Source organism: Sylvia atricapilla, chromosome 5, assembly GCF_009819655.1.
Source record: "Sylvia atricapilla isolate bSylAtr1 chromosome 5, bSylAtr1.pri, whole genome shotgun sequence".
In the NCBI taxonomy this organism is placed as follows: Eukaryota; Metazoa; Chordata; class Aves; order Passeriformes; family Sylviidae; genus Sylvia; species Sylvia atricapilla.
In genome coordinates this window covers 26,469,031-26,496,566 of record NC_089144.1, presented here as the reverse complement: position 1 = coordinate 26,496,566, position 27,536 = coordinate 26,469,031, and the positions used below count along the sequence as shown (strand labels likewise).

At 36.6% G+C, this 27,536-nt stretch overlaps 1 protein-coding gene across 1 annotated transcript in view; it reads right to left on the bottom strand.

Moving 5' to 3' along the window:
- Window positions 1-27,536, bottom strand: part of DOCK4 (dedicator of cytokinesis 4) — a 230,641-nt gene that overhangs the window by 100,817 nt on the left and 102,288 nt on the right. The window contains 5 exon segments of the mRNA XM_066319015.1: window positions 306-431; window positions 12,702-12,790; window positions 14,740-14,872; window positions 16,725-16,785; window positions 17,402-17,483. Of these exon segments, the coding sequence (XP_066175112.1) occupies window positions 306-431; window positions 12,702-12,790; window positions 14,740-14,872; window positions 16,725-16,785; window positions 17,402-17,483 (491 nt within the window).

The following is a 27,536-nucleotide window of genomic DNA, read 5'->3' as shown; positions in this document are numbered from 1 at the left end:
ATAGACCTCAGCAGTCATGCATTCAGTCATCTTCACTTCTATAAAGTGAGGTTCCATCTCTCAGAAAAGGTTGCTATAGCCATATGTTTTTGACACTGGCATAGTAACTATACAGTATAATGTAATGGGGCCACTGGGACACAATTTTCTTCTATCTTTATGAAAAAAGGGTAACATTAAAGTCTCAGGAACAGTTTAAGAAGTTTCAGAATACAGCATTCATTTGAAAACCAGCTGAAAATCAAATAATTTCTCATAAGTTCTTTCTTTTATTGCTTATTAGGATAACTTTCTCTTTAACTTACCAGGCATTATAATATTGGAAAAACCTAGTTTCCTCGTTATGGATACTCCATGGGTAAATCTGGATGTATACTCCCTCCTAATTTGTTCTATGTCTCCATGAAGCAACTGAAGAGAAACTGCCAGACCTGAAAATGAAGAGAAAAACAATGAAAAATTAGACATTCAAACAGCTTATTATTGGTGCTTCTTAAAAAATTCATATATTTGCAAGTATATATGAATTCTTGAGAACAGAAAATTCAGAGGAAGTTTAGCAATAACAAGCCAACCCACTTCAATTTTTGAGTGTATTTGAAAAGAGTATCAACGTGCAAAAATCAGTAGAGACTTGAAAACAATCACCCATGAAAAAGCATCAGCAAATTATTACTGATGTGCAATTTAACCACAATGACATGTATAAAAATTATCTCAGTAGGGATGGGCTAACGTTTTAACTAAAAATAGAACTAGAAAGAGGTCAATTTTGAGAAATTTCACTGTGAGTATTTGCTACCATTTCAATTTTTCACTTCCTTCAACACAATCTTGCCTTTATTGACATGCAAGAAAAAGTGCATATACAATGGTCCCGAGCTATGGGTGAAACACAGAAGGAACAGTAATTTCACAAAGGCTGAAATGACAATTTTATTTCAACATTTATCAGATTTAGTCAATCACACTCTTTCTTATGTTTGCTAGAAGGCATGCAAAATGCAAGGGTGGCCATATAATTTTCCAATTTTTATTCCTCTAGAACAAAGGAAGCATAACTTCTTCCACCACATCTGCAGTACACGAATAAATTGCAAATAACATACTTCATTACAGTTGAGATTAACAAAAGCAACAGGCATGTCTTTTGCTTATTGCAAATATAATCACTGAGGCAAGTGTCAGAATGATACAGCATATAAAGATTAATCTTGCCTGACCTTCACCATTACTACAGCTTATCATGTGTCAACATACTGATCAAGGAGAAGATAAAAGCAGACTCGTTGTATATACTCAACAACTGGAGATAAACAGACAACTCAGAAGAAGAGTCATGATGAATTTGAGATTAAGCTGAAGCAAACAACACGCCCAACACAGACTGAACAACAAGGTCATCAGTCCTTTTGGCTGTGAAAGAAATTTTCCCTACAACCATGTTACTGTTTCAGTGAATAAATTTACTTGAAGTCTGGCAGTTCCTAAAATCAGGGCTCAAAACTCTGTACTATGTACTGCCAGTCCAGACTCCTGCAGATCAGATACCTAATTACCATGACAACTTTTATATTTTTCCTCTTACCTACACTTACGCTTTCTTATTTTGGCAACTCCAGAGAATGTGATACTCTGACCAAACTTTCCTTTTCATGAAAAACAGCTCGCCTACACATCTCCAACTGGGTACATAAACAAATTTTACAAGAAAAAGCATTCAGTGAAGTCTTTTCTAATTTAAGGACTGCATTTTATGCCATGGGTATTAATTATTTCTGTAGGGCAATTTGTTCTACAGTTATACAATGAACAACCTTATACAATGAATTATACAATGAATTATACAATGAAGTAGTGACAATTACTATTTGGGCAGGTGAGAAAACAAACTACACTGTGGCTAACTGATGGTACAGAAGCTTGGTACAAAGTCATACAGGCAAAATTCTGGCTCTGTTGGAGCAGGTGAAAGGTTTTTCATTGCTGTATGGGAAGAGCTAGGCTGGGTATAGCTCCCTTATACATATGGATATTTAGCCCACCCCCAATCTTGCTGCTTTTATATTTTAAGAAATTGTTATACATACACATGTATAATCATGCCCTCATATGCCCCTATTGCACTGTTTCCTTGGAAACCTGAAAAATCCATTTGCTATTGTTACAGATCACATCTACCACAACAGCATTAGTCAGATATTGTACACCGCCTGGTGTAAATTATTATTATTGTGTTTTCTAAACAAAGGTTGAAGACCTCACATCAAATTTTCTTTCAGGACAGATTTCACAGATGTCCTTGAAGAATTATACTTAACTCTAAAATCAGATGTAAAAAAAACTTCATCAATGGCTAAAGAGTTTTAACTTGAGAAAAAAAACCTATCTGTCAAGGATTTTAAGTACTTGTGCCTGCAAGGCAAGAAAGATACAGAGCTCTGTATTTCATGGTATTCATGTTAGAAGAGCTGTCCTTTTACATCCAAAAGCATCGAGAAATCTCTCAGTGAAAACACTTGAAACACAGCTTAGTCATTTTACCTATCGTCTAAACAAATCTTAGGAATATGAATTGCATCCATTAACTAGCTTTTCAGAAAAAAATACTGGATTACAGATAGTAAAGTTACTTTAAAAGGTTATATGGTGTAGAGACACCAGTAAATAGGAAAGAGTGAAAGTCAACCAGAAAGGAAAGAAAGCAAGGATGCATAGGGAAGGAAATCTGATGGACCTCTAAATATCAGCTCTTCAGGTTAAACAGTTTTACCACTGAGGACCCAGTTGTCAAAAAAAGGGAATTGATAAGAATGGAACTGATAAATCCAGAAAAAATGCTAAAGTTGGGAGCACATGGACTTTACATAATCAGTGAAAAGAACACAATTCCCAAGTAAGGATTTTGATTGCTCTTTCAAAGCTCCACTAATTTTGCAAGACACCCAGGCTACCTTCCATTAAGGACCTAAAATCATAAGAGGCATACTGTTAATGAGGTGTGATACCCATGTTACAGAACGGGCTGCCTGAATTCCCAAAGATTTGTTACATTCAGGATGTTGAGGTGGGCAAAAGGAACACATTGTATATGAAAGAGTTTCCCCTAGAACTGATGTCATTCTGCTCTCAAGGTCACGCTATTTGATGACCAATAACTGGCCACTGCTGAGCTATTCACAGGCCTCTAGTACCATCCTATGTCAGTACTTCCAAGGTGTCAGTTATGGCCACATGTCTATACTCTTCTGTGGTCCATTTTAGTCTAAGGTTATATTTAGTTAACTCTACACTGAGTAACTACATGTTATAACTATTTGTTAAATACAAAACATATGTACCAGGGTGGGTTACGCCACACAACTGCACAAAACTAATTAAGAGCTATAATAAGGCAGATAAAATTCATTATTTTGTCATCAGATATATGCTTTTACAAGTCAGAACAAATCTTCAGGCAGGGTAAGAAAAAGTCCAGCCAGCCAAAGCTAGATAGGTAAAGAGGACCTTGTTGTCAGCTAAACCCAAAGCCTGTGGCCAACTGAAAGCCACAGCGATCCCATATTCATGGCTTTCTAAAAATGCAGTACACTGCTAGAGAAATTAGACACTTATCATGACTGAGGAACCATGCAAATGTGATAGAAATCATAGGAAAGAGGTCTTTAAAAAGGTGGAATATTTCACATTTTACAAGGGCATAGCGTTTGTATTCTTATTATAAATTGAGCTACTGGAATTTCAATAAGCATTAACTAACATAATTTAAAAACATACTGACACATCACATTCAGATTTTCAGAAGGATGCAGATTCAGCTTAAGAGAGATTCCCTCAGGCACATGACAAAACAAAGTAGATTGAAGAGGAACTCACAAGTTGAAACACATCATCCTTAAACTAAAAGAGAGGAGATTTGGACCAAATGATAGGAAGAAATTACCTATGGTGACGGTGGTGAGTGACTGAAAGAAGAAGCCTAGAGAAACTCTGGATGTCCCATTCCTGGAAGTGTTCTGGGCCAGGTTAAATTGGGCTCTGGGCAACATGATCTAGTGGGCTGCATTCCTGCCAACAGCAGGGGGGACTGCACACAGCAAAATTATTAGCTTTAGAAAAAAACTAGAGCGTTTTGTCATGGGACAGCTGTTCACAGACAAAGGAAAATAGAGACCTGCAACATGCCATCATACATTGCATATGACAGTGGTTGATAGGGCCACTACACCATCTATGAGACCCGGGAGCCACCAGAAACTTCATAAATATACATTTTCCATTTCTAGAACGTTAGGAGCTAAAACATAACAATGAAAATGATTATCCAGTCTCTGAAGGACTGGCACATTTTCTTTAATAAGGTATGTAGTCTAGCTTTGTCGCCTCAGAAAAAAACCTTCAATTACCTCCCCAATGGTAATTAAAACCTCTTGTGTTAGTTATTATTCTTTATTTACCCCAGTTTTGAAACCACTACTGCAATGCTCTGTAAGGAACTGCAAAAAGATATGCTTTTACTTCTTTTGCAAGCACATGAAATGTCTTACTATTAACTTGTTCTAAATTTCAACACAATATAGATTATTTTTATCATTCAGATGAAAGAGAATGCAGAAAATTGTCAAGCGGCTGAATAAGCATCCCAGATTTTTGTTAGATTTGTCATTTTACCTTCCAACAGCTTTTGTACTGCATTATTGATTTGTGCACTTAGTTATGACAAAAGGCATCTGTTCATTATGCTTATAGACCCTTTATTTGTGTTTGAGCTTCTAGGGGGAGGGGAAAGAATTTACATTCAACTTCAATCTGCTGGCAGCAGAGAATCCTAGATCAAATTAAGAAGAAAATGCCTAGCAGCTGCTCAGGAAGCTGACAGAGGAAAAGAAAACAAACCTCAGACAGAATGTCATTCAGCACTGTTTGTATTTGGCATCTGTCCAAATAAAGCTGCCTAAAGGTGTTAAAAGCATTCTGAGGGCTTACAGGTGTTCCCATTTCCAGTACTGTTTTAAGTGCAAAGGTAAAAAGGTAAAGGCGAAACCAGTAGATTTGCACAAACAAATGGTATACTGATTTCAGTAAACTGGGACAAGCAGTTGTAAAAATCTTGGTCACAGAAAACTCTGTGTAGAAAATCCTACAAATTACACTCTGGGAATAGAGAGATAAAAAAGGAGATGTAGGTTCAGTCCTTGATGGCCTTTTTGAAGACTTTGTTCTAAATAATTTGAATTATCAAAGGAAACTCTGAACTCCTCTTTTCCTCAGCTTTAAATTCTAAGGTTTAGCTCAGTAAAAAAGAATGCATGAATGCCATTGCAACATTTTGACAGCTTTCTTGGAGCTCTTGTACCCAAGACTTTTGTCAGAAATGCCCTCAAGTGTATAAAGTAGGGATGTTTTTTCTTCTTCAAATGGAAGAGAAACACTTATATGCAGATGAAATTTAACTGTCATAGAAAAAAATGGCTTGGAATTTCTTTATAGTATAGATGACAGAACCTCAAGTATTTCTTGCCAGACTTACCACAGGATGAAGGATAAAGGACTAAAAGGCTAAATTACTATTATAAACACCTAGTTTAACTACCAAAAAAAGACAATAAAAATATCAGAAATAATGTCACCAGTTCTTGCCTTAGCAAGCCCACTGCTGCCCTTTTCTTTAACAAGTCATGGGGCATGTTAGCACCTATTTGCACACTACGATGTTAAATTGCAAAGGTGAGCCATCTGGCACAATTTTTTTAAAATTACATTTTTATAAACTGGTGATGATTAGTCAGAATATTATGGAGTGTGCAAAATACACAATTCTGCAATTATAAGTGGTTTATATTGCTTCTAGTACAAATAACAGACAAAAGGTTCCAAGGAAACACTTGTTATTTTCTCCTTCGTGCAAACAGAACTGTATTAAAAATTTAGCTATTTGCATTCCAGTTATGTGTCTTATTTCAAAGGAAACAGATGTTTAATAAGTACCTGAACAAAATGTTAAAAAACAAATCCCCACCAACATAAGAAACCTAGGTAACAATTGTAAAGAACTTGTAAATATATTCTTTGAAGAAGTTAAAATCATGCACATGTGTTCTAAATTTCATTATTTGAAATAGTGTTAAGACTTTTTATTCTTTTAGTAGATAAAATGAAGGAAGTCAACATTGTCCAACAAGTAGAACAAATTTTTAGAAAAGGCTTATAAAAACATAATGCAACTCCAAGATAGAAATATGAACCAGCTATTGTTATTATGCAGTCTTAGCTAAGAATTTCTGGGTTTAAATTGAGTACCACTTGAATCACATACAGCAATAGTGTCTAGCAGGACCAGGGCAGTGTCCTCTGCACTGGTGATGCCACACCTCAAACCCCATGTCCACTTTTGTGCTCTTTAATAGAGGAAGGAAACTGAGGTGCTGGAGTGTGTCCAGAGACGGGCAACAAAGTTGGTGAAGGGTCTGGAGCACAACTTTCATGAGAAGCAGCTGAGGTTTTTTAATCTGGAGGAAAGGAAGCTGAGGGGAAACCTTTGCGCTCTCTTCCATTAGCAGAAAAGAGGTTTCAGTGAGGTGGGGGTCCATCTCTACTCTCAAGTTACAAGTAGTAAGAGGAAACTGCATTGGAAAAGGCTGCTCAGAGAAGTGCTTGGGTCACTATCCCTAGACATATTTAGAAGACCCACTTGGCAGTGCAGGGTTAATGGTTGGACTCCATGATCTTAAAGGTCTTTTCCAACCTAAACAATCCTATGATTCTATTATTGCATATAACTACTGACTTGAACAACAAATCATAGTTTCTACTGAATAGAAGATCTCCTTGACAGCATAACAACTGTCATATTTTTCATTCTTCTCTAAAAACAAATCTTTTAGCAACACTGAAGAGAACAACGTGAATTTAACTCTATTACACCCTTATCTCTTCAGGGCCATATGATCTTGAAACAACACTTTATATGCAAAATTCTTTATACATGTAATCTTTTGGCTTTAGCATTTTTTGAGAACACAAAATAATGCCTGAATTCATTGTCTACTTAGTGAAGCACATAAGAGCAGCATTCTTATTTTAAATGTATTTCAAATGGCAGCCTTCAGTGACAACTAATTCTTAAACACATCAAACTGGAATACACATAATCTCCTCATCACAAAACATAGATTGAAAATGACAGATTTATAAATTGTCCTAGAACTAGAGTAACTAAGCAAATGCACTTGTTGTTTAAATGTTAGTGGTGTGAAGATAAAAAATACATTTCAAAGCTAAGCTGACACCTGAGAACCTTATTGATAAAATACAAACATCAGAAATCTTTTCTGTGATTAACTATATGCTCAGGAGTTACCTAAAAGTTATGTACTTCATGTTGTTTTACCTTCTCTGTGAAGTTCATGTTACTGCTCCTGCTATCATTTCTCCTCATTGTTTCCCAGTCATTGCTCCAGTCAATTCTCCAATGTAAGCTATGCTTTCTTTTTGGCTAAAACTCATAGCTGTTTCTAGCAGAGAATGCACATTTAGTTTCTTATCTGAGATTTGTTGTGCTGATTCATGGGAAAAAGCTCCCCTTGCAACAACTCTGAGTGTGGCAACACTGTGAACTGCTGGGGTAGTGTCATGCAAACAGTCACATTACTTCTGGTATCTACAAAATACTCTAAGTTACCATAGCCCTATTCCTAGAAATATAGTGAACTTATACTGAGCTACCAATTCCCCACTGCATTTGATGTCTTGCAGCTTTTCATTTCACAAGTGTGAAAAAATGATGCTCCTTGGTTAAGGGGCCTCTGCAGTTTCTCCCCTGCAAGGTAACAGGCTTCCTGCTCCAAATCAAGGAATTTGTTAGCCAAAGCTTACTTTTTGTGAAATAGGAAATCAAACAGACAAAATATAAGTTCCCTTGAATTTCTCAGTGTTTGACAGCAACCACAGAGAAATGATATCATCAGAGTGCCAAGGGATTGCTGAATGCAGATAAATAGGCACAAGAAGGTCCCAAAGCACATATCACTTTTCCTAACCATCTCAGAACTTATATCTAGTCAGAGGAGATCATGCAATGGGCTGGTTACCTCATGTCTTTTCTGATCAAGCCTTATATGACCACTGAGCCAGTCTGAGACTTAGTGGCAACTGACAGGTATACCGTGGAAAAAAACATCCCACACATGAGGTAAAAATAGCTCCATAAACCAAAGGATGTTCTATGAAACTGAACTTCAAAAAAGTTCCTTCCTCTTTCTGCTGGTGTTGGACTACATAACATCCCGAGGACCCTACCTCAAAATGCAATCAAACTTTTTTGAAGTTCAGTGAGGTTGCTCATTCAAAGGCAAATAATTTTAATCTTAATTCAATCAATCTAAAGGAAATTTCATAGAACCAGCCTAACACTGTATGATCTGATGAATACCTTTCCTCCTTAAGATGACAGATTGTCTTTCCTCACAATGGTATTGTTAGCAAACATCAGTCAACACATGACCTTCAAGTCCTCCATACTTCAATCAGGGTATTCTAGTTTCAAGCACCCACATCAACTGAAGTTAATGTCTAATTAACAGTGTTTCCATTGGAGTTTCAAATTAAGTTTGGGATAGCTACCACAGAATACACCACACTGCATTCAGTAAAAATACAATTAGGTTACATCACTCTTGTCTAGTTCATCAGAACATTCCAAGATAATGGCACAGGGAAAGACTTTCCCACTACATTAGTTATTTTCATGGACTCCACATGATTTTAAAGCTACAGAGCAGCTAGACGTGTTTATAATTTCTTACATCAGTATTTTAACCTCTATAAGACATGAAGGGATTTTTACCTCCTTTGCTGTCACAACTGAAAAGCACATGTATCCCTTTCTCAGCTCCCAAGAATTACTGCATCAGGCACATGCAATGTTTCAAGACTTGTTATAAAGAAATCCTAATCGGCATTTACAGAGAGCTTACACTTGAGACTATTAGGAGCCTAAAGGGAAAAACAGAACAAGACAGAATGTCTTGCCTCCCCTTAAAAGTTAAGTCATTCAGTCTTTCTTTTCATAGGAATGTAAAGAAAAAGAAATCTGTAGTGCATTTCATTGATAGTTAAATATGATTTTTATCAGGTAACTCACTGGGGAGAACATTCATATATATAATGAGATCCAGCCTTAAATCTCTCCTCTGTAGGATTTGGTAAGAGTATACAAACATAGATCACACTTCAGAAAATTATGCGCTACTCAGAAGGCTTCAGAGTCACTTGCACTTTCCCCATGGTATCATGAATATTTCCAGACCATATACAAAGTTGAATAGTTGCTGCAGGGAAGCTGGAGAAGCCAAGCAATTAGCATGTTCATCTGGGACATGCAAGACTGAAAATCCTTTTCCAAATCAGATCTCTGGTTCTACAAATACAAAAATAGAAATGTGCTATTTTCCTCATAAAATTGATGCAATTAAGTGTGCGATCTATGCAGGAATATTAGTTTTTCCACTGCTTTTTGCATTTTAAAACAAAGTAACCAGCTTCTAATTCTAAAAAAAAATTATACAAAGAATACATTTTACAGCCAGCTTTGCTCCAGATATTACTGAAACCTGGTTTGTGTATTAATGACATTTCACAAATACCAGAAACTCAACGTAAGAAATAACAATGCTATTAAATGCTGCAAAGGTTGTAAAATTTGGCCTTTACAATACTGATTTGATCTCCTACACCAGGCAATCGGGTGTTTTCCAGTAATGGGATACCTCACACCAGCTGCAAAGACCAGCAGTGAATGGGAATTGCATCCACTACCTGCTACTCCACTCTGTTAGATTCACACAAAAAACACATTCCAGTTCCCACTTCAGCAAAGGATACTAAATTATCCTTGAGAGTAGGTCCTTCCTTCAATTCCTGCACTGAGAAGAGGAAAGGGGATGAACATCATTTGCCTTTATTTGATCCTTTTTAGACACAAGCTGAGAGTAAGATGCAAGAGGATTCTGTACTTAGGAATGTCATGAGTTGAAGCAGAAAAAGTAGGTTTTTGGCAGCAGGGGGTTGAGTGGCAAATACAAATGCTATAGTCTGTCACTATGTATTTTATATGCAAGACACTCAAAGTACATTTTGAGTTCCTTTTTAGATTGCCACAAAAACTGGAAGATTTTTCTTTCCTGAAGAATATTATGAACTAACTGATAAACTATTTTAGCAGGGGGGGACACAACAATTTGTGGGAACTAAAGTGTGTAAAATCTTCTGACTTGAAAGAAACTGTACAGGAATATGAAGAGGACACAAGCTTAGAGAACAGACAACAGTCTGAAGCATCTCTGCTGTTGTTTGTAACGTGCTTCCTTTCCAAGTTTAAGTATTGAAGGTGATTTATAAAGGGCAAGTGTGATATAAACCAAAAGATAAGTTTTCTTACATCTGGCTCATATCTGCAACAGTTCCTAAGGGAGAGAAAAGACCTCTCTCTCCTGTGATGCAAGGTGTTATCCTTTTTTGACAACAACAAGGTGGCAGCCAAAGCTAATGAGGCTCCAGAACCAGCCACAGAACACTATCACAGAAAAAGACAGCAAATGAAAAACAAAAAGTAGTGTAACAACAATATTTTCCATGAGGTGTCAGCAGAAGTATCTGAACATATTGCTAAAACCTTGCAAGTGCTTTTTCAGGCTGCTAAGGAGTCACAGGAGAATGAATTTCATGTATGTGATATAAATAACCTTCCATAGTTTATCTTTCACTTGCTCGGTGCTCAAAGTGGTGTTACTGCTCACTTCCTCTTTCTCTCTCCAGCCTTCATATCCACTACTGGAATGATGTGCTGCTCCTCCCTCTTGGCCTCTCTTACCCTGACAATCCTTTTCAAAATGTGACTAATCTTCCATTTGCTACCTTGAGTTTCCAGCCCCCTGAAACATGTAAAAAATTTAATGTGCCACATCTTTCCTGTTCAGTATTCACATAATCAAGAGTATTCAAATTTATCCAATATTTCCTAAGAACTGCACATTTAAAAGTGAACTCTTATCTCACGAGAAAAGGATTAGCAATGTATCACAGAGTAAGCACATATTGCATGGACAGTCAGAACGACCAAGAATAAGTTTTTTCTTGATGAATATGATGAACATATTTAGGAAGCCAAACATTAAACTTACTCAGTAATATACTCTTCCATTTTCAGTACATGATTTTTATACATATTGTCCAATAAGATCCATGATATTCTAAACCTTACGTATATGTAAATATGTGGCTAGATTCTATATGAGAAAATAATCAAACTAAAAATGATTAAATATATAACTTCAGGCTTGATAAATGAGCTTTTATGTGATTCTTGTTTATCCACTAAAATGGTTAAACATACATTTTCAAGATAAAATTATGCTTGAAATCAAGTTAAAGAGGCCTGCAATGTACAATATAGTTAGTTAAAGAAGCATGAAGTCTACTATATGAAATACAATATACTGGAACCTCAAAAATGAAATTTTTTTATGGCCATATTTCAACTTACTGACATTTCACAGGGAAAATCAACATTTGATTACAGGGACACTAGACTCATAAACCTTCATTTCAGGTTTCAAGTTCGACTCCCCCCTTTGAATGACAGAATTCAGAAAAAGTTAGCAAGTGATATTAAAGAAAGAAAACAAAAAATGCCAATTCAACATCTCCTGTGAGTGAAACCACCATCTCTTAATAACAAAGATCAGTTGTGTCCCATTCCTTAAGTCTCACCCAGAAATTTATTTCAGACAGTTCCTGTAACATACAGATGACTGTGGAGGACTATTGATAAGTTCTTAAATTACAACTCTGCATCTTGCTCAGCTGGAATACAAAGCTACCAGTAGGAATGCAGTACAATCATTTTTTTTTCCCTCAAGTGCAATATATAATTGTTCTGGTTTTGGCCATGAGGGGTGAGGTGTGGGTATGTCTAGGTTGCTATTCTATACCAGCTACATCATTGATAGTGTGGAATTAAGGAACTCTGGCTTCCAGGAAGGAGAGGAGAGGCTTTAGGTCAAGAGAGAGCCTGGAGAGAGGAGAAATTCATCCATCATTTTTGATTGTTGCCCAGGCCCTCACTGAGCATTTGAATGTGAATCACCCTATTTCGAACACTTTTGTTAGTAATATTGCTGCTGTTTCTGTTTCTTTTTCTTATCTCATTGCTCTTTCCAGTACTTTGTTTTTACATCACCTCGGGATCTCTGCCTTTCCTATATCCCACCAGAGGGGCAGGAAAATGGCGTGTGTTTTCTTTTTAGTGTGTTTTGTTTTTACTAAACCGGGCAATACCATTCCTAAAACAACTGTAATGTCCATGGCAAATTTTATATTCCTGATGAAAATGTGAAGCAGAAATGTCAAGTAGTATAGATCAAAATTTGATCACCTCCAGAACTGAACAAAACTCCAGCAAACTGCAGCTCCTCAGCACAGAATAAAAGTTTATATTATATAATTCCTTGAAGAAAATTTAGTGATCTTTTTATTTTTAAAGGGGCACATGAACAGCAGTATGGTACCTTTTCATCTGACTATTTTTCTCTATGAGCAGAACTGTTTCTTTTATAGATGTTAGTCTTTCTACCGTAGTCCTACTTCTTTCGCAAACTAAGAAGCTCCTAAGAATGCAAACAGAAAGGTGGCAAATTACTCACCTGCATTGGAGCCTGTCAAGTTGTAACGTGCATTCAGCTTTTTAATGATATTTTCATGGATCTGATACCAGTCACTCTCTGTGTTGCACCTAGAAAAATGATAATTTCCTTAATTCTGAAACGGAACACGAATTTATCACACCAACTTTACAAATTATCCCTAAATAACTCCTCTTTAGCTCATGAAATGAATAACACAATAGGAGCTAACAAAGCCCCATGAAACTGCCTGTCTCAATGCAAAGAGTGCCCTCACCATTTGAGAAAGGCGCCATGAAGTACCTGCTTTGTGTGGCAAAGGATAGGAGAAAGATAGGAACAATTATGCTGAGGAACTCAGCCATGACTGAGTCCATTTCTATATAGATCTATCCTTCAGGTCTAACCCACACAGAAACCTTTATTGGGACACTCCAAAGACGACACAGGACACAGAGTTGGTCTTAGTAAACAGAAAAATCTGTGCTATACTGACGTCTTAACTTTTAGCTTTCATATTTTCCAGATTCTGTACTGCCTTAGTGTGTGAAATTGAACTTCATATAAAGTATTAGCAATTTCTCCTCACAGTTTAGTTAGACAGAACAAGCCTTTTCCAGCCAGTGAACCAAGGATACCAGCGCAGCTTTAGGCCCAAAAGCATTAACAGCAAACTGAGGAGAGCAATCTGGTAGGATGGGACTTCATAATCTGAAGTTGTAATTAGACAATTAACCCCAATGTGTAAATGGACCAAAACTTACAAAAGTGTGAAAACTCATGACCGATCATCCCTCTTGCATCAAACCATGGCCAGGCTCTTGTACGGCCCAGGTGTATCCCTTAAAGGCCTTTTAATAAACACCTACTTTATCCCTTTAACACTCTCTAGCCTCTGTTCTGGGTAGCCTCTCTAGGCATCAATAAACTTCAAAGTTGGTTAAAAAGGTTGTTATCTTCAGGAGGTAGTCAATGAAAAAATATTGATTACATTTCAGTATACATTTAGAAAATAGCTCATTTTCTATAAGGAAAGCCTGACTGTGTTCTAATCATCACTTTTTAAAGTTTAGACTTTAGTTAGCCTTAGCATTAAATCTGATTTCTAGTGATAATGCTTCTTCCATTGTTTTTGTTACCTTAAAACAAACAGGCAATTAAAAAAAAAAAAACAACAAAATATAATAGGTAGACAAACCTAACAACTTGTTAACCAAGAGTGAACATTTATATGACTTCAGTGTTCTGGGAGTCTAAATAAGAGCCAGCCCACCTGTTCACTGTTAGATGAAGCTGCTTTTCTGCAGCACTGATTCCAACAGTTCTAATTCACCACAGACGGAGACAGAGGAAAAAGACCTATGCCTTCAAGATTTGAGTGCTACCCCTGGGAAGAGCAGAACTTTCTCATACACATGACAATATGTGTCCCAGGTATATACAGCTACACTAGACCATTCCACAAAACAGTTCCCCCTATAATGTCCAAGATCAGCAGGAAATTACATGCATTGAGTTGCTACTAGAGAACTGAACCTTCTTCCAATTGCTATCAGCCAAAACCCACTATCTAATCAAGCATTCATTTTTAAACCTACTTTTGATTTTTCACTCTCCAGTGCTAACTGCCTTCTATATTTTTGTTATTCCAATTATATAGTTGCTTCATTTCACAAGATACTCTGCCTGCTTTCTTTTCTGTAGCTACAAAGTACTTTCACTAGATGCCTTGGCAGCACAAGGCACTTAAATCCTAAAAGCACTTTATGTTCCCATAACAAGAGAGCTCCCAAATAATATGAAAAATGCCAGCACATACACAAATACCTAAAAGGATGTAGCCTTTATCTTTATTATTATCCCATTTTATAAACACACCTGTAGAACTAGCCAAAATTTCTACATTATGATAAAAAAAGCCGAAAAACCCATCTACTGTGCATTTTTGGAAAAGAAAGGAGCTAGAGCTATTTACTCACACTGCATTCAATGCCACTGATTCTGATGCAAAATCACTTGAAGGTACTTTCAAAAATTAAGAAAAAAAAAGATTTCTTACATGTAGACTTTTAAGACAAGGTCATCCTTTGAATCTCCTGCCAGCAAATCTGCAATACTGAGGACTGCACAGCCAAAGGGCCGTCTATACTGTACATTGCAGGCATTTTTCTTTTCTCCAGCTCCCATTCGTCCTGCCAAACAAAAACATATTTGATGCATAGTCCATAGAACTGTGTCTCTCCAAACCACAGAAGGGAGGCAGCAAGCAATCCAGCTCAGACAATGCCAGGGCTCTCATGGGGAACCTGGTCCATCTTTACACTAAATTCAGGTAGCAAGTGACACAGCAAGTCCACTAAGTATGTGGTGGTCTTGAAATGTCTCAGAGCAGAGGTTCTGCTTATCCCCTCACTCAACAAACACCACTTTGGAATACCCAGTCATAGAATCTTCATGACAGTATCAAATTAAATTTAGAGTTCAGACATGACAGAGTGTTCGACTTTCGCTGTCTGGTAACAATTATTTTACTGTGGCTGTTGATACCCATGATGTATGTGAGAGGTGTTGTGATTGAACCATTACAATTTGGTAATCAAATGCTGTTTCTTTAGAGGCAACTGGAAAGCAAGGGTATAATTGACCAGTTGCAGAAAAATGAAGGAGATGAAGCACAGAGAGAAAAGATGACAAAGGGCAGAAGAACAATTTTTGGTAAGGAAAAAGAGAAGGCAGTCAAGGGAAAGAAATTTTCAACAAAATATTTTTTCTAGCTTTTTCTATCTGATTTAAATACGATTTATCAATCTTCTCACTGTGTTCCTGGCATTTGAAACTGCCCTCTTTCTTTCCATTTTATTCAATTGCGCACTAGCAGTTATGTATCTTTCCCATCAAGCCTTAATTTCTGACAAAAGAAATTTATGGCTGCAGTTGCTGCAGGGCAATGTCTTCTCCAAATATCCCTATGCATCATAGCAGCTTGAAGAGTAATTGCTCATTTTCACACCACAAAGCAGATAAATGTTGGTTTAACTTTTTAATATTTCAGTGGTTCATATATAAACTTGGCTGTGAATATATCTGAAAATTATACAACTGGAAAAATTCTACTCGACTATGTTTAAAACATTTATTCTTCTAACTGTACTTACATCAGAATTAACCATATCTTTTCTAAAACCTTGACAAAAAACCAAAACACTGTATTTTGATGAAATATTGAATCAGCATAAAAATGCAAGGAAAATTATTTCTCACAGCTGTAAAATAAAGTTTGCTTTGTAACAAATTGTTTCTGAACTCAGCACAAGTTACAGCAACTATGCTTCAAACCAAAATGTCTTTCAAAAATAGGGAGAAAAGTTTGTACTGCACTGATGCAACTAGAGGCAGTTTGCAAAGAAAATAATATATCTAAGAGGCCAGAAGCAGACCTAAAGATTATTGTTTCACATCAGTACAATCGAGAGGACCTCTTAAAATAAGTACCTAACACAAATGTACACTTTTCTTCTCCTCCACTTTTTTTTTTTTGAGGACTTGATATCTGTCTATAGCATGAGGGATTAACAATTTTATGAAATATTGCCCATTTTTTCACCTCTCCCACTTTTTAAATGAGCCAGGAAGAAGACTAAATTCATCTGAACAATATCAGATATACATCAGATATTATATACAAATAAGGTACACTTATTGTACCTTAATGTCCAGACAAGCTTTTCTATGTTCAAAGGATGCTTGAAATTACATTTTAGAACAAGAACAGACTCCACAATAACTCCATCATTTTAACACAGCTCATCTTTGACACTTTCATTTTGTTTTGTGATAGTAACAAACTATGATGCATCTAAACTCAGCAGTACACTTGATAAATAACAAAATTACAACAAATTCAAGCAATTTTTCCAACGAAAAACAGGCATTTTCCAAAAGTTTGTTCAAAAATCTAGCTATTATAACAAATCCAAAAGCTAGCCCCAAGCAGTTTTCTTTTATTTACTGCCAGACATCCAACAAATAGAAGATTATACCTACCTATTCGGATAATGTGCACAGTGATATAGATGTCCTTCCTGAGTTCACTGCTACCCAAATCCTGCACAAGATCAGAATCTCATTATATATAACTCCTGATTAAAACACGACATTTAAAGAGACCTGTACATGCTGCTTTCACTGCCAGTGAAAGTGATAAATGAACAGTGAGTTCATTTATACAGCATTAACAAATCCCTTCAACACTTTAAACTGGGAGTCATGCCCTCGAAATGAGTGTCCTTAAACATCCCGGTTAGAATTTGCTGTAAAGTAGCAAAATCAGTGGGAAGGCACAAGAGACTTGCTGTGTGCCTTGAACAGCAGTGATGCATTTGTGCAATTCCAAATATTCTGGAAGGACAGAGAGTGCTGCACAATCAATCATTTGGGCATAAAACATACAAGGAGGAAACATAATTGGTCTTTGTTGCAGAGAGAACTGGTACATATGCCTACATGGAAGTTCAACAAGTGCCCCCATAGTGCCAAAAAACACTCAGATTGGGGGTTCACCCATACTCCTCAGCCCCTCAAACCAGCCTTTAGAGTTGATGTTCACAGCAATGTACAAGCTTAGGGAGCAGCTCCAAGTCAACCACACAATAACAGTTTGATCTAACTGCTATTCTCAACATCCAGCACAAAAAAAAAGATTGAGACTAAGGAGAACTCACCACAAAGAGAGAACAGTGTCTTTCAGGCTTTTCTGGACATTTTGGCAAACCATTTCTATTCAGTCTTAAAAAAAATCTTTCACTGTAAGAAAACAAATATGACAGATATGTTGAACAATAATACAGCAAAAGTAGATCTCGTTTTTATCTTATTTCCAGGTGCAACCTTCCTCAAGACAAAACCAAATGAAATAATTTCTTTCTGAAACTCTCAGATGTATGAATGAAAAAAAAAAAAAAGAAAAGAGAGACACTAGTGAAGGGTGGCGATTAAGTTAATCATCACTAAGAAAATTACTAAAAACTCAATACAAAATAGAAGACTAATTGTCATTTGGAAGAATGATATTGTACTTCTTAGTACACAGACAAACACAAGCAATAAAATCCATTTATCCTAGAACTAAAATTACATGTGTAGTAAGTTGATATTGATTCTTGCTAAACAAATGTCAATATCACCATGTTTGTATTCAACCAATATTCTTTTTCATATGTAGGATGATGATCGTAGGAGACATATTTCTTACATAACTCTGTTAATACCTCTCACTACGGTACATTGATTTTAACAGTGGTTGTAAGAGTCTTGAAAGTTCCAGCAGGGCAAAATTTCATTTTTGAAATCCTGTTTTGCAATCTACTGTGAGGTGTCAAATGCTGCAGCTGATAAAAATATTAATACTTCCATTAGGGAAATGCAGAGAATTCTTATTTCCAAATAGAAGAGGGCACAACACTACACTGGAAGAGAAATTATTTTTTGAAATATTTCCATTAGATAGTAGAAAACTCTAAGCAAACCTGGCAATTTATGCATGGCAGTATTATGAAAAAGCCAGCTTTCCATGCTTTGGATAATTTTCTCTAAGACAGAGCCTCATAAGTGTAACAATCATATTTCTATAGTGAGAGATGTGGAAGACAGGAAAGGCAAGTAAATGTTATAGACATTTCCCTTCACCCTCTCACCCCCAGCTGGCCAGACACTATTCTGGATGTCCTGCAATGCTTAAATAAGAAATAAAATTCCCTAAGTAAAACAAGTTTGTTTTTTGGTTTTTGGGGGGGGTTTTTTGTTTGTTTGTTTGTTTTTTTCCTCAGCTGTATCCACACCTTCTGCTTATTCTGGAAGCTAAACATGGTTTACCTCTGCTCTATATCAAGCATAGCTTTTGAAAATGCAGCTGGAAAATCACCAGAAATATGTTGGATAAGATCCATCTCAATAGGGGCTAATTAAATCTTTATTGCACCAGTATTTGCCTCCTAGAAAACCTGCATCGATCACAGAATCAGTCATTCACATTAAAAGGGACCTCAGAGGGCCTCTGCATCCCAACTCCTGCTCAAAGTGAGGTCAGCTATAAGGTTAGACTAAGTTGCTCAGCACTTTAGCCAGTTGGGTCATGAAAACCTTCAGCTATGGAAACCAAAAAGGCTCTCTGAAAAACCCATTCCAGAGTTTGACTGTCCTCAACTTTTACTTTATACCCAGATGCACATCCTCTTGTTTCAGTCTGTATCCCTTGTCTCTCACTGTCCCACCATGCACCATTGATGTTAATGATCTTCTTGTAGGTAAATGGGGACAAACTTTTTACTGGGGACTGTTGCTATAGGAAAAGGGATAATGATTAAAACAAAAGAGTTGATTCAGACTAGAAATAAGAAAGAATGTTTTTACAGTGGCAGTGGTACCTCACTGTTAAACCTGTTGCAGTGTTTTAATAGATGCCCCACCATAGAAATACTCAGTCAGGGTGGACAGCCTTCTGATCAACAAGACTCTATGATCTTGGAGGACTTTTCCAACCTTAATGATTCTGTGACAGAGGGGCTGAACTACATGACCTTTAAAGGTCTCTTCTGACCTAAAACATTCTAAACAATGTGATTATTCTGTGATTTAGTTTCCCCTCAAAACTGCTTTTTCTCCAGTCTGAGCAAGCTCCACTACACCTCAACCTGACCTCCCAGTGCTGGAGCTGCTGCCCACAAACAATACGAGGCCTTCTGCTGAACTCACTTCAGCTCACTAATATTGTACTGAGGGATCCAAAACTGGCATGGTCCGACCGGTGCTGAGCAGGGGATGATCCCCTCCCATAAGGAACTGGCTATGTTCTTATTGACACAACCCAAAACACTGCAACACTCAAGAGCACATATCTTAAAAGCTGTTTCTGGAGAACACTTTATGTTTTTATGTCCAGCTATCCAGATTGAACCAGTAAATATTTAAGACTTAATGTGATTCTTTGAAAACTTTTGTGCAATCTTCAGCTGTACAGATATCTTATCAGACACCATAAAAGGCAGAACCTAAGAAACAGCAGAGTGGAGCTCACACATCAAAGCACATGAAAATGCTATTTTCTCAGCAAAACATTATTTTTTCATTCACCTTTTATGATACAACAAACTACTGCAGCTTAGGTCTCCATGAGAAAAATAAAATTGAGTTTAAAGACTGTTAATGCAAGTGTACTTTTACAGAGAAACAATTTGGTATTTTGCTGTTGATTAACAATTGGTTTATAAATAATTATGCCCTTTCAGTTAGAATTTAGCTAATTTGCAATATTGGAAAATACAGTAAAAAAAATGTAGAACTTTCTTTATAGGTCTCACACAAAATTACTGTACATTGAACAAGAATTACTAATTATATTGCCAAAGTTGCTAAAGTTTTAGGACTCCATTATGTGTGACACCATGCCAAACTGGATACAAATGAAAGAGCCTGTTCCAGCAGTAACAGAGCTTCTGTGCACTTGGTACATGTCAGTAAAATTTGGTTAGTAAAGATGATTCTGAATTTTACCACTTCATCTTCAGTCAATGTAATAATCTGAAATACATATATACATATCACATTTCACTATGTTTTCGTCTTTAAAACAAATGCTAGATACGTTGTTTCAAAGAAAAATACCATTCATAACCTATCTTCATAGTTTAAATGTTAACTGGGAAATATATTTAATTATGAGTGTATTTTGCATTTAAGTTTACATTCCACACAAACAAAGGCACATCTTTTGAAAGCTTCCTATTCACTACAATATGAAATTTTTAAGCTTTGCTTATAGTCTCAGATCATGAGATTATGATTCACAACACAACTAAAAGCCAAAGACTTTTGTGATTCCACAAAGAAATATACTGATTGCAACAGATATGAAATGGTTATGCAGGTCTACTTTCCTCATTTGCATTTGAAATTTTGTTTCGCTGAAGCGGAGGGCCCAGTGGCAATGAAAAAAGCAAACCAAAACCAGCAACAACAAAAAAAATCTTAATCCTTGCTCAGTGCTTTATGATAGCTTTTTTTTTTTTTTTTTCACTAGAAACATAAAACGATACCAGTTACAGCTCAGATTAAAATGGTTATCTTTGAACATTTCTAGGGAGCAAATGCAAGAAGTTAGACTTGTAAGATTACAAGAAAAAAAAAATGGCAATGTTATATCTATGTACATAGAGCATGGGCATTTATATACCATTTCAAAGGATTTCTGTAGAGACCAACATGTTGGGAAAAGTGCTAAGGAAAGTAAACAGCCTACATAAATCAAAATAAAGACAGACTTGCCAAGATCTGAAAGCTTGGCTTCAAAGAGCAGTAAAAATCTCAGAAGGTTAAATCTAAAGCTAGTATCTTACTGCACAGCAGTCTTCTCAGCACTCAGCTACACATACATAGATACAGCAAATACACACAGCAGTACTCCAAAACAGAAACACCTATTCTTTGTATTAAGATGATTTGATTTTAGTTTAGACCACAATGGTTTTTTATGAGCGCCAATCTTGCCACTTAAACATGTCATACATATTTAAACTCAGCTGTCTTCTCGCTGAAAATAAGGAAATAACTAATGCTGGATTAATTTAAGAAGGTCAGCAAGGGATTTTTGTACCGTAACTTCCCATGTATTAGCAGAGTAACAACGTGTTCCAAATCTGCAGGCTTAACAGATGCATTTTAAAGGAACATGGCTGAAAACTGTTCTATTTTCATATGTGACCCCTATTTCCTTAGTATTAGCAGGAAAATATTACCAGTCACATGGTACCAGTCTAGACAGATTGCTTGCTCTATGATTTATAAATGCACTATCAAAACAAATCTCACCAGATTTATACCACATGGCATATTCTTGTGGAAAACTATGACATCAAATAGTCATAGTTCTCAGTACAGCTCCACTTTCAGACATCTTTACATATGTTTTCTACCTCAAAATAGGTTACAGTGATTTCCAAAGTAAACAATGAGGAGCATAAGAGAATTCTGTCACATAATTCACCACCTCAAGTTTATTACATTCCAGAACACTGTCAATGGATGTTCAGTAGGAACTTGAATTTGAATTGACTTCATTTACAGGTAAAGGCTCAGTGGTTTCGTAAAACCCAGGTCAGATACAAAATGCTGCCCTCATACTTAGTGGTGAAATACAGAGGAATGTTGTACAACATATCATAAGTTACTGAAAGATCATAAAGCCTTAAAGTACATCCTTAATCAGAGAATAACTGAATGATAAATGTGCCACATGACTTAGCAGTACCAGCGGAACCACAGTAAGTCAGGTTCTGTATTACATTTGCTATGCACTTAAAAAAACATTCCCAAATTTCTAACTGTAAGATACAAGGCAATAAAAGCAAAGGGGGAGAGAAAAGGAAGAATGAGTACTATAAAAATGCCAGCCAATTTCAGATAAAGATCAAAACAAAAATATTAAAAAAAGCCCCAAAACAATCTTATGATGGTACATCGAAGCTTATCTTTCTTTCCTCTAGCCATGCTGACAACATGAAGAAAGCAGAAGAGAAAAGCATTCAAAGAATGTTCATAGGCTTATGCAGTGGAGCCAAATTTCTCTTGGCTACCTGTACAGTTAACAAGGAAAGGAGAAAGCAGAAAAGGAGACTGTAGGAAAAGCAAAACATACTTACACAGTTAAATCAAGATCCTGCTCTCACCCTCTTTTATCTCTTTATTAACCAAACACAGCCTTGAGAAATTAGTTTTTATTTCAGTTTTTATAAACATAACCTATATTATTTTAGATATTTGCATCTGTATTTTAAATGAAAGATAGTATCATACATTTCTTAAATGAGCTAGAAAGCAGCAACTTTAAATTATTTTTCATGATGTACCATGACCCAGAGGAAGATGACAGTTTCAAAACAGAATACCATTTTTAGGAATCTATCAGCAGGCATATACAACTAAAGAAAAAAACATACCAGAAGCTGAAGCCTTCACTGATCTTAGTCTGCCACCATGGATAAATGTTTTGCATCACAGCATTACCAGTACACAGACCTACAGATCCTTTAAGCTGAATTACAGTCTTGATTATTATCCTAGTCAATGACTGAGCTAACAGCATGGATACAAGCAGATTTGCAGTATCTTTCCCCAAAGATGGAAATTAAACCTGAACGGAGCAGAAGAAACTGGTAAAGGGAAGGGCAACAACAGCATCTGAGAAAATTCCCCATCCTCCAACAGCCGCTGGCTTCATATGAATTCAATACCATTTGGAGGTTTACAAGAAGCAAGCCTGTATTTTGTGTCAATCCTAACAGGCCTTTTGCTGGTAGCCAGTGTGACTGCAACATGTTCTTTGTGAGATCATCTGTAAACCAACTATATATACACACATACATGTACCCCACTGGTGTTCAATATATCTCATGGTTAACTACATCTGGTGCATACGTGCCATGGCTGGTACATACTGGCACATACTCTTATATCAACACTGCATTTATTTCTGAATGTAGCTAATTGTTCCAGTGCCATCAGCCACATGACCGCTCACCTCTTCCACTGTTTTCGTCATCACATTTAAAAATAGTTATTTCTCTTGTCAGTTTTCAATTTTTACAACAGAATCAGTAAGGTTATTTGTTAAAGCATAAATGTGGTGTTGTTGATAACCACAGGTTCCTCTTGGGTTGGTTTGTCTACTTTAAAAATGTGCCTATCAATACAAGCTCAGATCAAAGATCTGTGTAATCTGTGATCACCCTTGGTCCAACTACAGCAAGTAGAAGACATTTGAAAAAGAATCTTTAAACAGTGGATAAGAAGGTGGATTTGTTTTACTTAATATGGCTCTTTCTAAGAGGAACTGAGCTACATCATGAAATACAACTAATTTCTAACACACTATTGCTCTTGGGAGGGCTTATGAAAGATATAATCAAATGAGCCTCTGTCTACCTATAAAATACAAAACCAAACCTTCTCAGAAGTATTTGCTTCCTAGACTACATTTGTGGCTTTTTTTTTTTTAGGATCACATTCCTACTGTATCTACCTCATTTTACATATTCACAAATGTAATTTGGTGTAAAGACACATGCAGCAGCTCCCATACATAGGGCAGTCTAGGCCATCATGCCAAAGAAACACACTTGTTGAAACACCAACTCCTCCTTGTACTAGCTTGAATGAAAATGTTAATTGTCTTGCAGTTCAAGACTGGACAGCATTTAAAACGCAATTTATCGAAAGTGTCTCACTAATGACAACAAATTATACAGCATTGCAAAAAGTCAGATAAAATGAATGATTTGTAAAAGTAGCTCAGCCAGTAGCTGAGTCATCAGTTCACTCCCCAACACTGGGGTGGGGGAGAGAATTGGAAGGGTAAAATTCAGAAGACTTGTGGGTTAATGTAAAGGCAGTTTAACCCACAAACCAGAAGCCACACACACAAGCAAAGCAAGCAAGGCATTTATTTACCACTTCCCATGGGTAGGCAGGTGTCCAGCCATTCCCAGAAAAACAGGGCTCCATCACAGGTAATAGTGAGTGAGGAAGATGAATGCCATTACTCTGCTGCCCTTCCTTCTTTTTTTCCCCCCAGCTTTCTATGAGCATGATGTCTTTTGGTGTGGGATATCCCTGCATTGGGGTCAGTTGCGGTCAGCTGTCCCAGTTGTATCCCCTCCCAACTCCTTGTACACCCACAGCCTCCTCACTGGTGGGGTGAGAAGCAGAAGAGGACTTAACCTTGTATAAGCTCTGCTCAGCAATAGCTACAACATCCCTGTGTTACCAGCACTGTCCTCAGAGTCAATCCAAAACACAGCCCCATACCAGCTACTGTAGAGAAAATGAACACTACTTCAGCCAAAACCAGCACAAAACAGAAGTATTACTAAAACAATTAGAACCTCTTATAAACCAGGATGAAGTATTTGGATCCTCTGGTGTTGTGGGTAACCCAAAATATTATTGCATTCCTGTGGTGGGCATCATCTTGGAAAGCCTCAGATGCCATTTTCTCTTTGTCTCCCTACACAGTCAGTGGTGGGAGCCACCATATTAGGAGGAGGTGGTAGCCCAACAATTTGAGCCTCTCTTAGTTCCTCTTGGTTCCTGAGATTTAGTAATTTTGTGTCTAGTGATTATTTAGTGTTATTTTTTTGCCTGTTGCTGTTTGGCTTATTAGTAAACTGGTATTTTTTCACTGATACCTAGCCACATTTCCTCCTTATTGGTGGAAAGAGGTTGGTTGAAACTAAGGGGAGGGAACTCATTTTAGAGTTGTGCGCCTCTTTAAATGGTCTTAAACCAAGATACCCAGCAATGAAAGTTAATCTTTATCTGTAGAAAATATCTTTTTACAGTTACTACCATAGAGCCAAAACATTTGGCAGGAGGATAGAGTTGTGTCAAGCACTGTTTTCATACATCATCCTCCCACTAGATGAATCCTATCTGCTTATACTATTGTTATTGATGAATATGTAAAACTAAGCTAAGAGTAGAATTAGTCAATTGTAAGGGAGAAACATATTAGCTACTGATATTGGTATCCCTGCTATAGGCAGGGAAGGTGCAACTGGATGATTTTTTTCCCCTTCCAATCAAATCCATTCCATGGCTGTATGGTATCTGAAAACTAAAAAAAAACCCAACAAAAAACCCAACAAAAAATACCCACACAAAACAAAAAACCAAAAGAAACCCCACAAAACTACAAAATAATTAAATTTACATTTAAAAAATTAAAAATAAAAAAATATAATAGGTACAAAGAAAAAACAGGATAGACCTGTAGAAATATTTGTAACATAACAGCCCACTGATTTTGAAATTTCTCATAGGTCTTGGTATGTTTTTGTGAAAAGTTTCTAAATCCAAAACAGATTTCAGGTCAAAACCTGAAATCAGACTTGTGGAAAAAATAGAAAAGACAAGTAAGCTCAAATATCCATGGGATACCTAAGAGGCTCATGTTCCTGTGTTTGATTATAGAATGCTGATTATGTTATGGGTCTGTATAATGGCTATAGTGAGTAAATGTTTTGCTATCTAAAACAACAAATTACGATGTACTGAACAGGGCACACTGAGTGACTGTGCCAGTGGTCCTGTGTTCTGGAGGATCTCCCAGCAGGCAGTTCAAGACAGTACTTTCAAGCAAAGAAGCAGAATTCAATCTAGGCACATCCTTCACTATTCCAGTCTGACTGGGACCAAAACCCAATCTTTTTGCTCATCTCCACTGACAATTCCCACTCCAAAATATCTCCATATCTAGGATCCAAGCAGAAAGACTTTTACTGCTACACTACTACTGCCAAGAAAAGGCTAACAGCCTCTACATGACTTGACCATATTCCTACACAGAGAAATTTTTCTGTTCACAATGAGTAACTGGAAAAAATTATGAACATTTTCTGAGAGGAAGTGCTTGAAGTTTCTGGAACTTCAGGCTTCTTTTTTAAGGTGCTTTTTGTAAGCACAATTATGCAGCTACATTAATACTTTCTTGTCTACAAGAATGGGCAAATTACCATGTATCTTAGAGCTAGTAATGAAATAATTAAGCCTGCTTATGTATTCTGTGTATATACACATTATCAATATATAGGATGAAATAATTTAAAAAAGAAGAAACCGAATTCAGAAATTTACATAACAAGTTAGCTATCTAAAGAGGTATTTTTATTCCAAATGCATAAAAGATTGGTACAAGAGTAGTGGCTGCTCTCGTGTCAAAGTGACCTTTACGTTTTCTTTGAGGTGTTTCAACTTTCCTGTTAAAATTAGGATAACTCTTGAATAAGCAGGAAGTAAATGAAACTAGGCTGGTTCTGTGTTATTTTGCTCCCAAAGAGTAGCAAACCAGAGCAGTAAGTGACTGAACTAGAATAGAAGTCTCCTTTAAGAGTCGGCTAGTCAGAAAGACCAAGATGCTTCATCACTCCTGCATCTGTGAGGCATATATACACACACATATATACGTATGTTCATTGATTTTGCATAAGTCACCGTAGCACAGTTCTAGTACTGCACAAGATTAGATATTTTTGTGAACACAGCACAGGAAATTGAAAACAACACTGAACTATCCTATGTTGCAATCTACTAAAAGTGCAATCATGCTTTTGTGGAAATACTGTAACAGAAAAGTAGCCCTGAGCTAATCAATGGCTTCTGATTCCCATGGGTTGTTTCTTTTACAAAAAACGCTGCGAGTCCCTTCAGCTTAAATCCCTGCCCTCCTTAGCAGGCACATTTGCATGGAAAAAGTCAGGATCCAAGAGTACCTTCAAGACAAAAAGCATCCATGGATAATGTGAAGGTATCTGAGCAATAATTTCCAAGGAACAGTATTAATAAAGTGAAGGTTAAACACACTAAAAAGAGTATTTTAAGGAGAAAAGGTAGAGTAATCTATCACCTAATTATAGATTAAAAATTTTAGGGAGCTCCTAATATAAATAATTCACATTGCTGAAACAGTACAACAAAGTCCAGTCTGAACACTGCCTTTGGTCATTGTTCACACCTCCCAGAAATTACATGTTATTAGTACCAGGTAATTATGCCTGAGGCACAACTAAAACACATCCTTTAACAACTCAAAAATACCACATACACTTTTTTCCCCTGAATGATACTAATTCTCACAGATAATGTTAGAAACAAACCCCTGTCTTTATGTAGGGTTATTTATTAACAGAGCCTCTGAATTTCCATGACATTCAGAGACAACACTTAAATATCAAACAATCAAATTTAGAAAAGGAAACCATATGCAGAAGCAGAAAATCTTAATATCAACTAATGTGCATGCACGCTCTT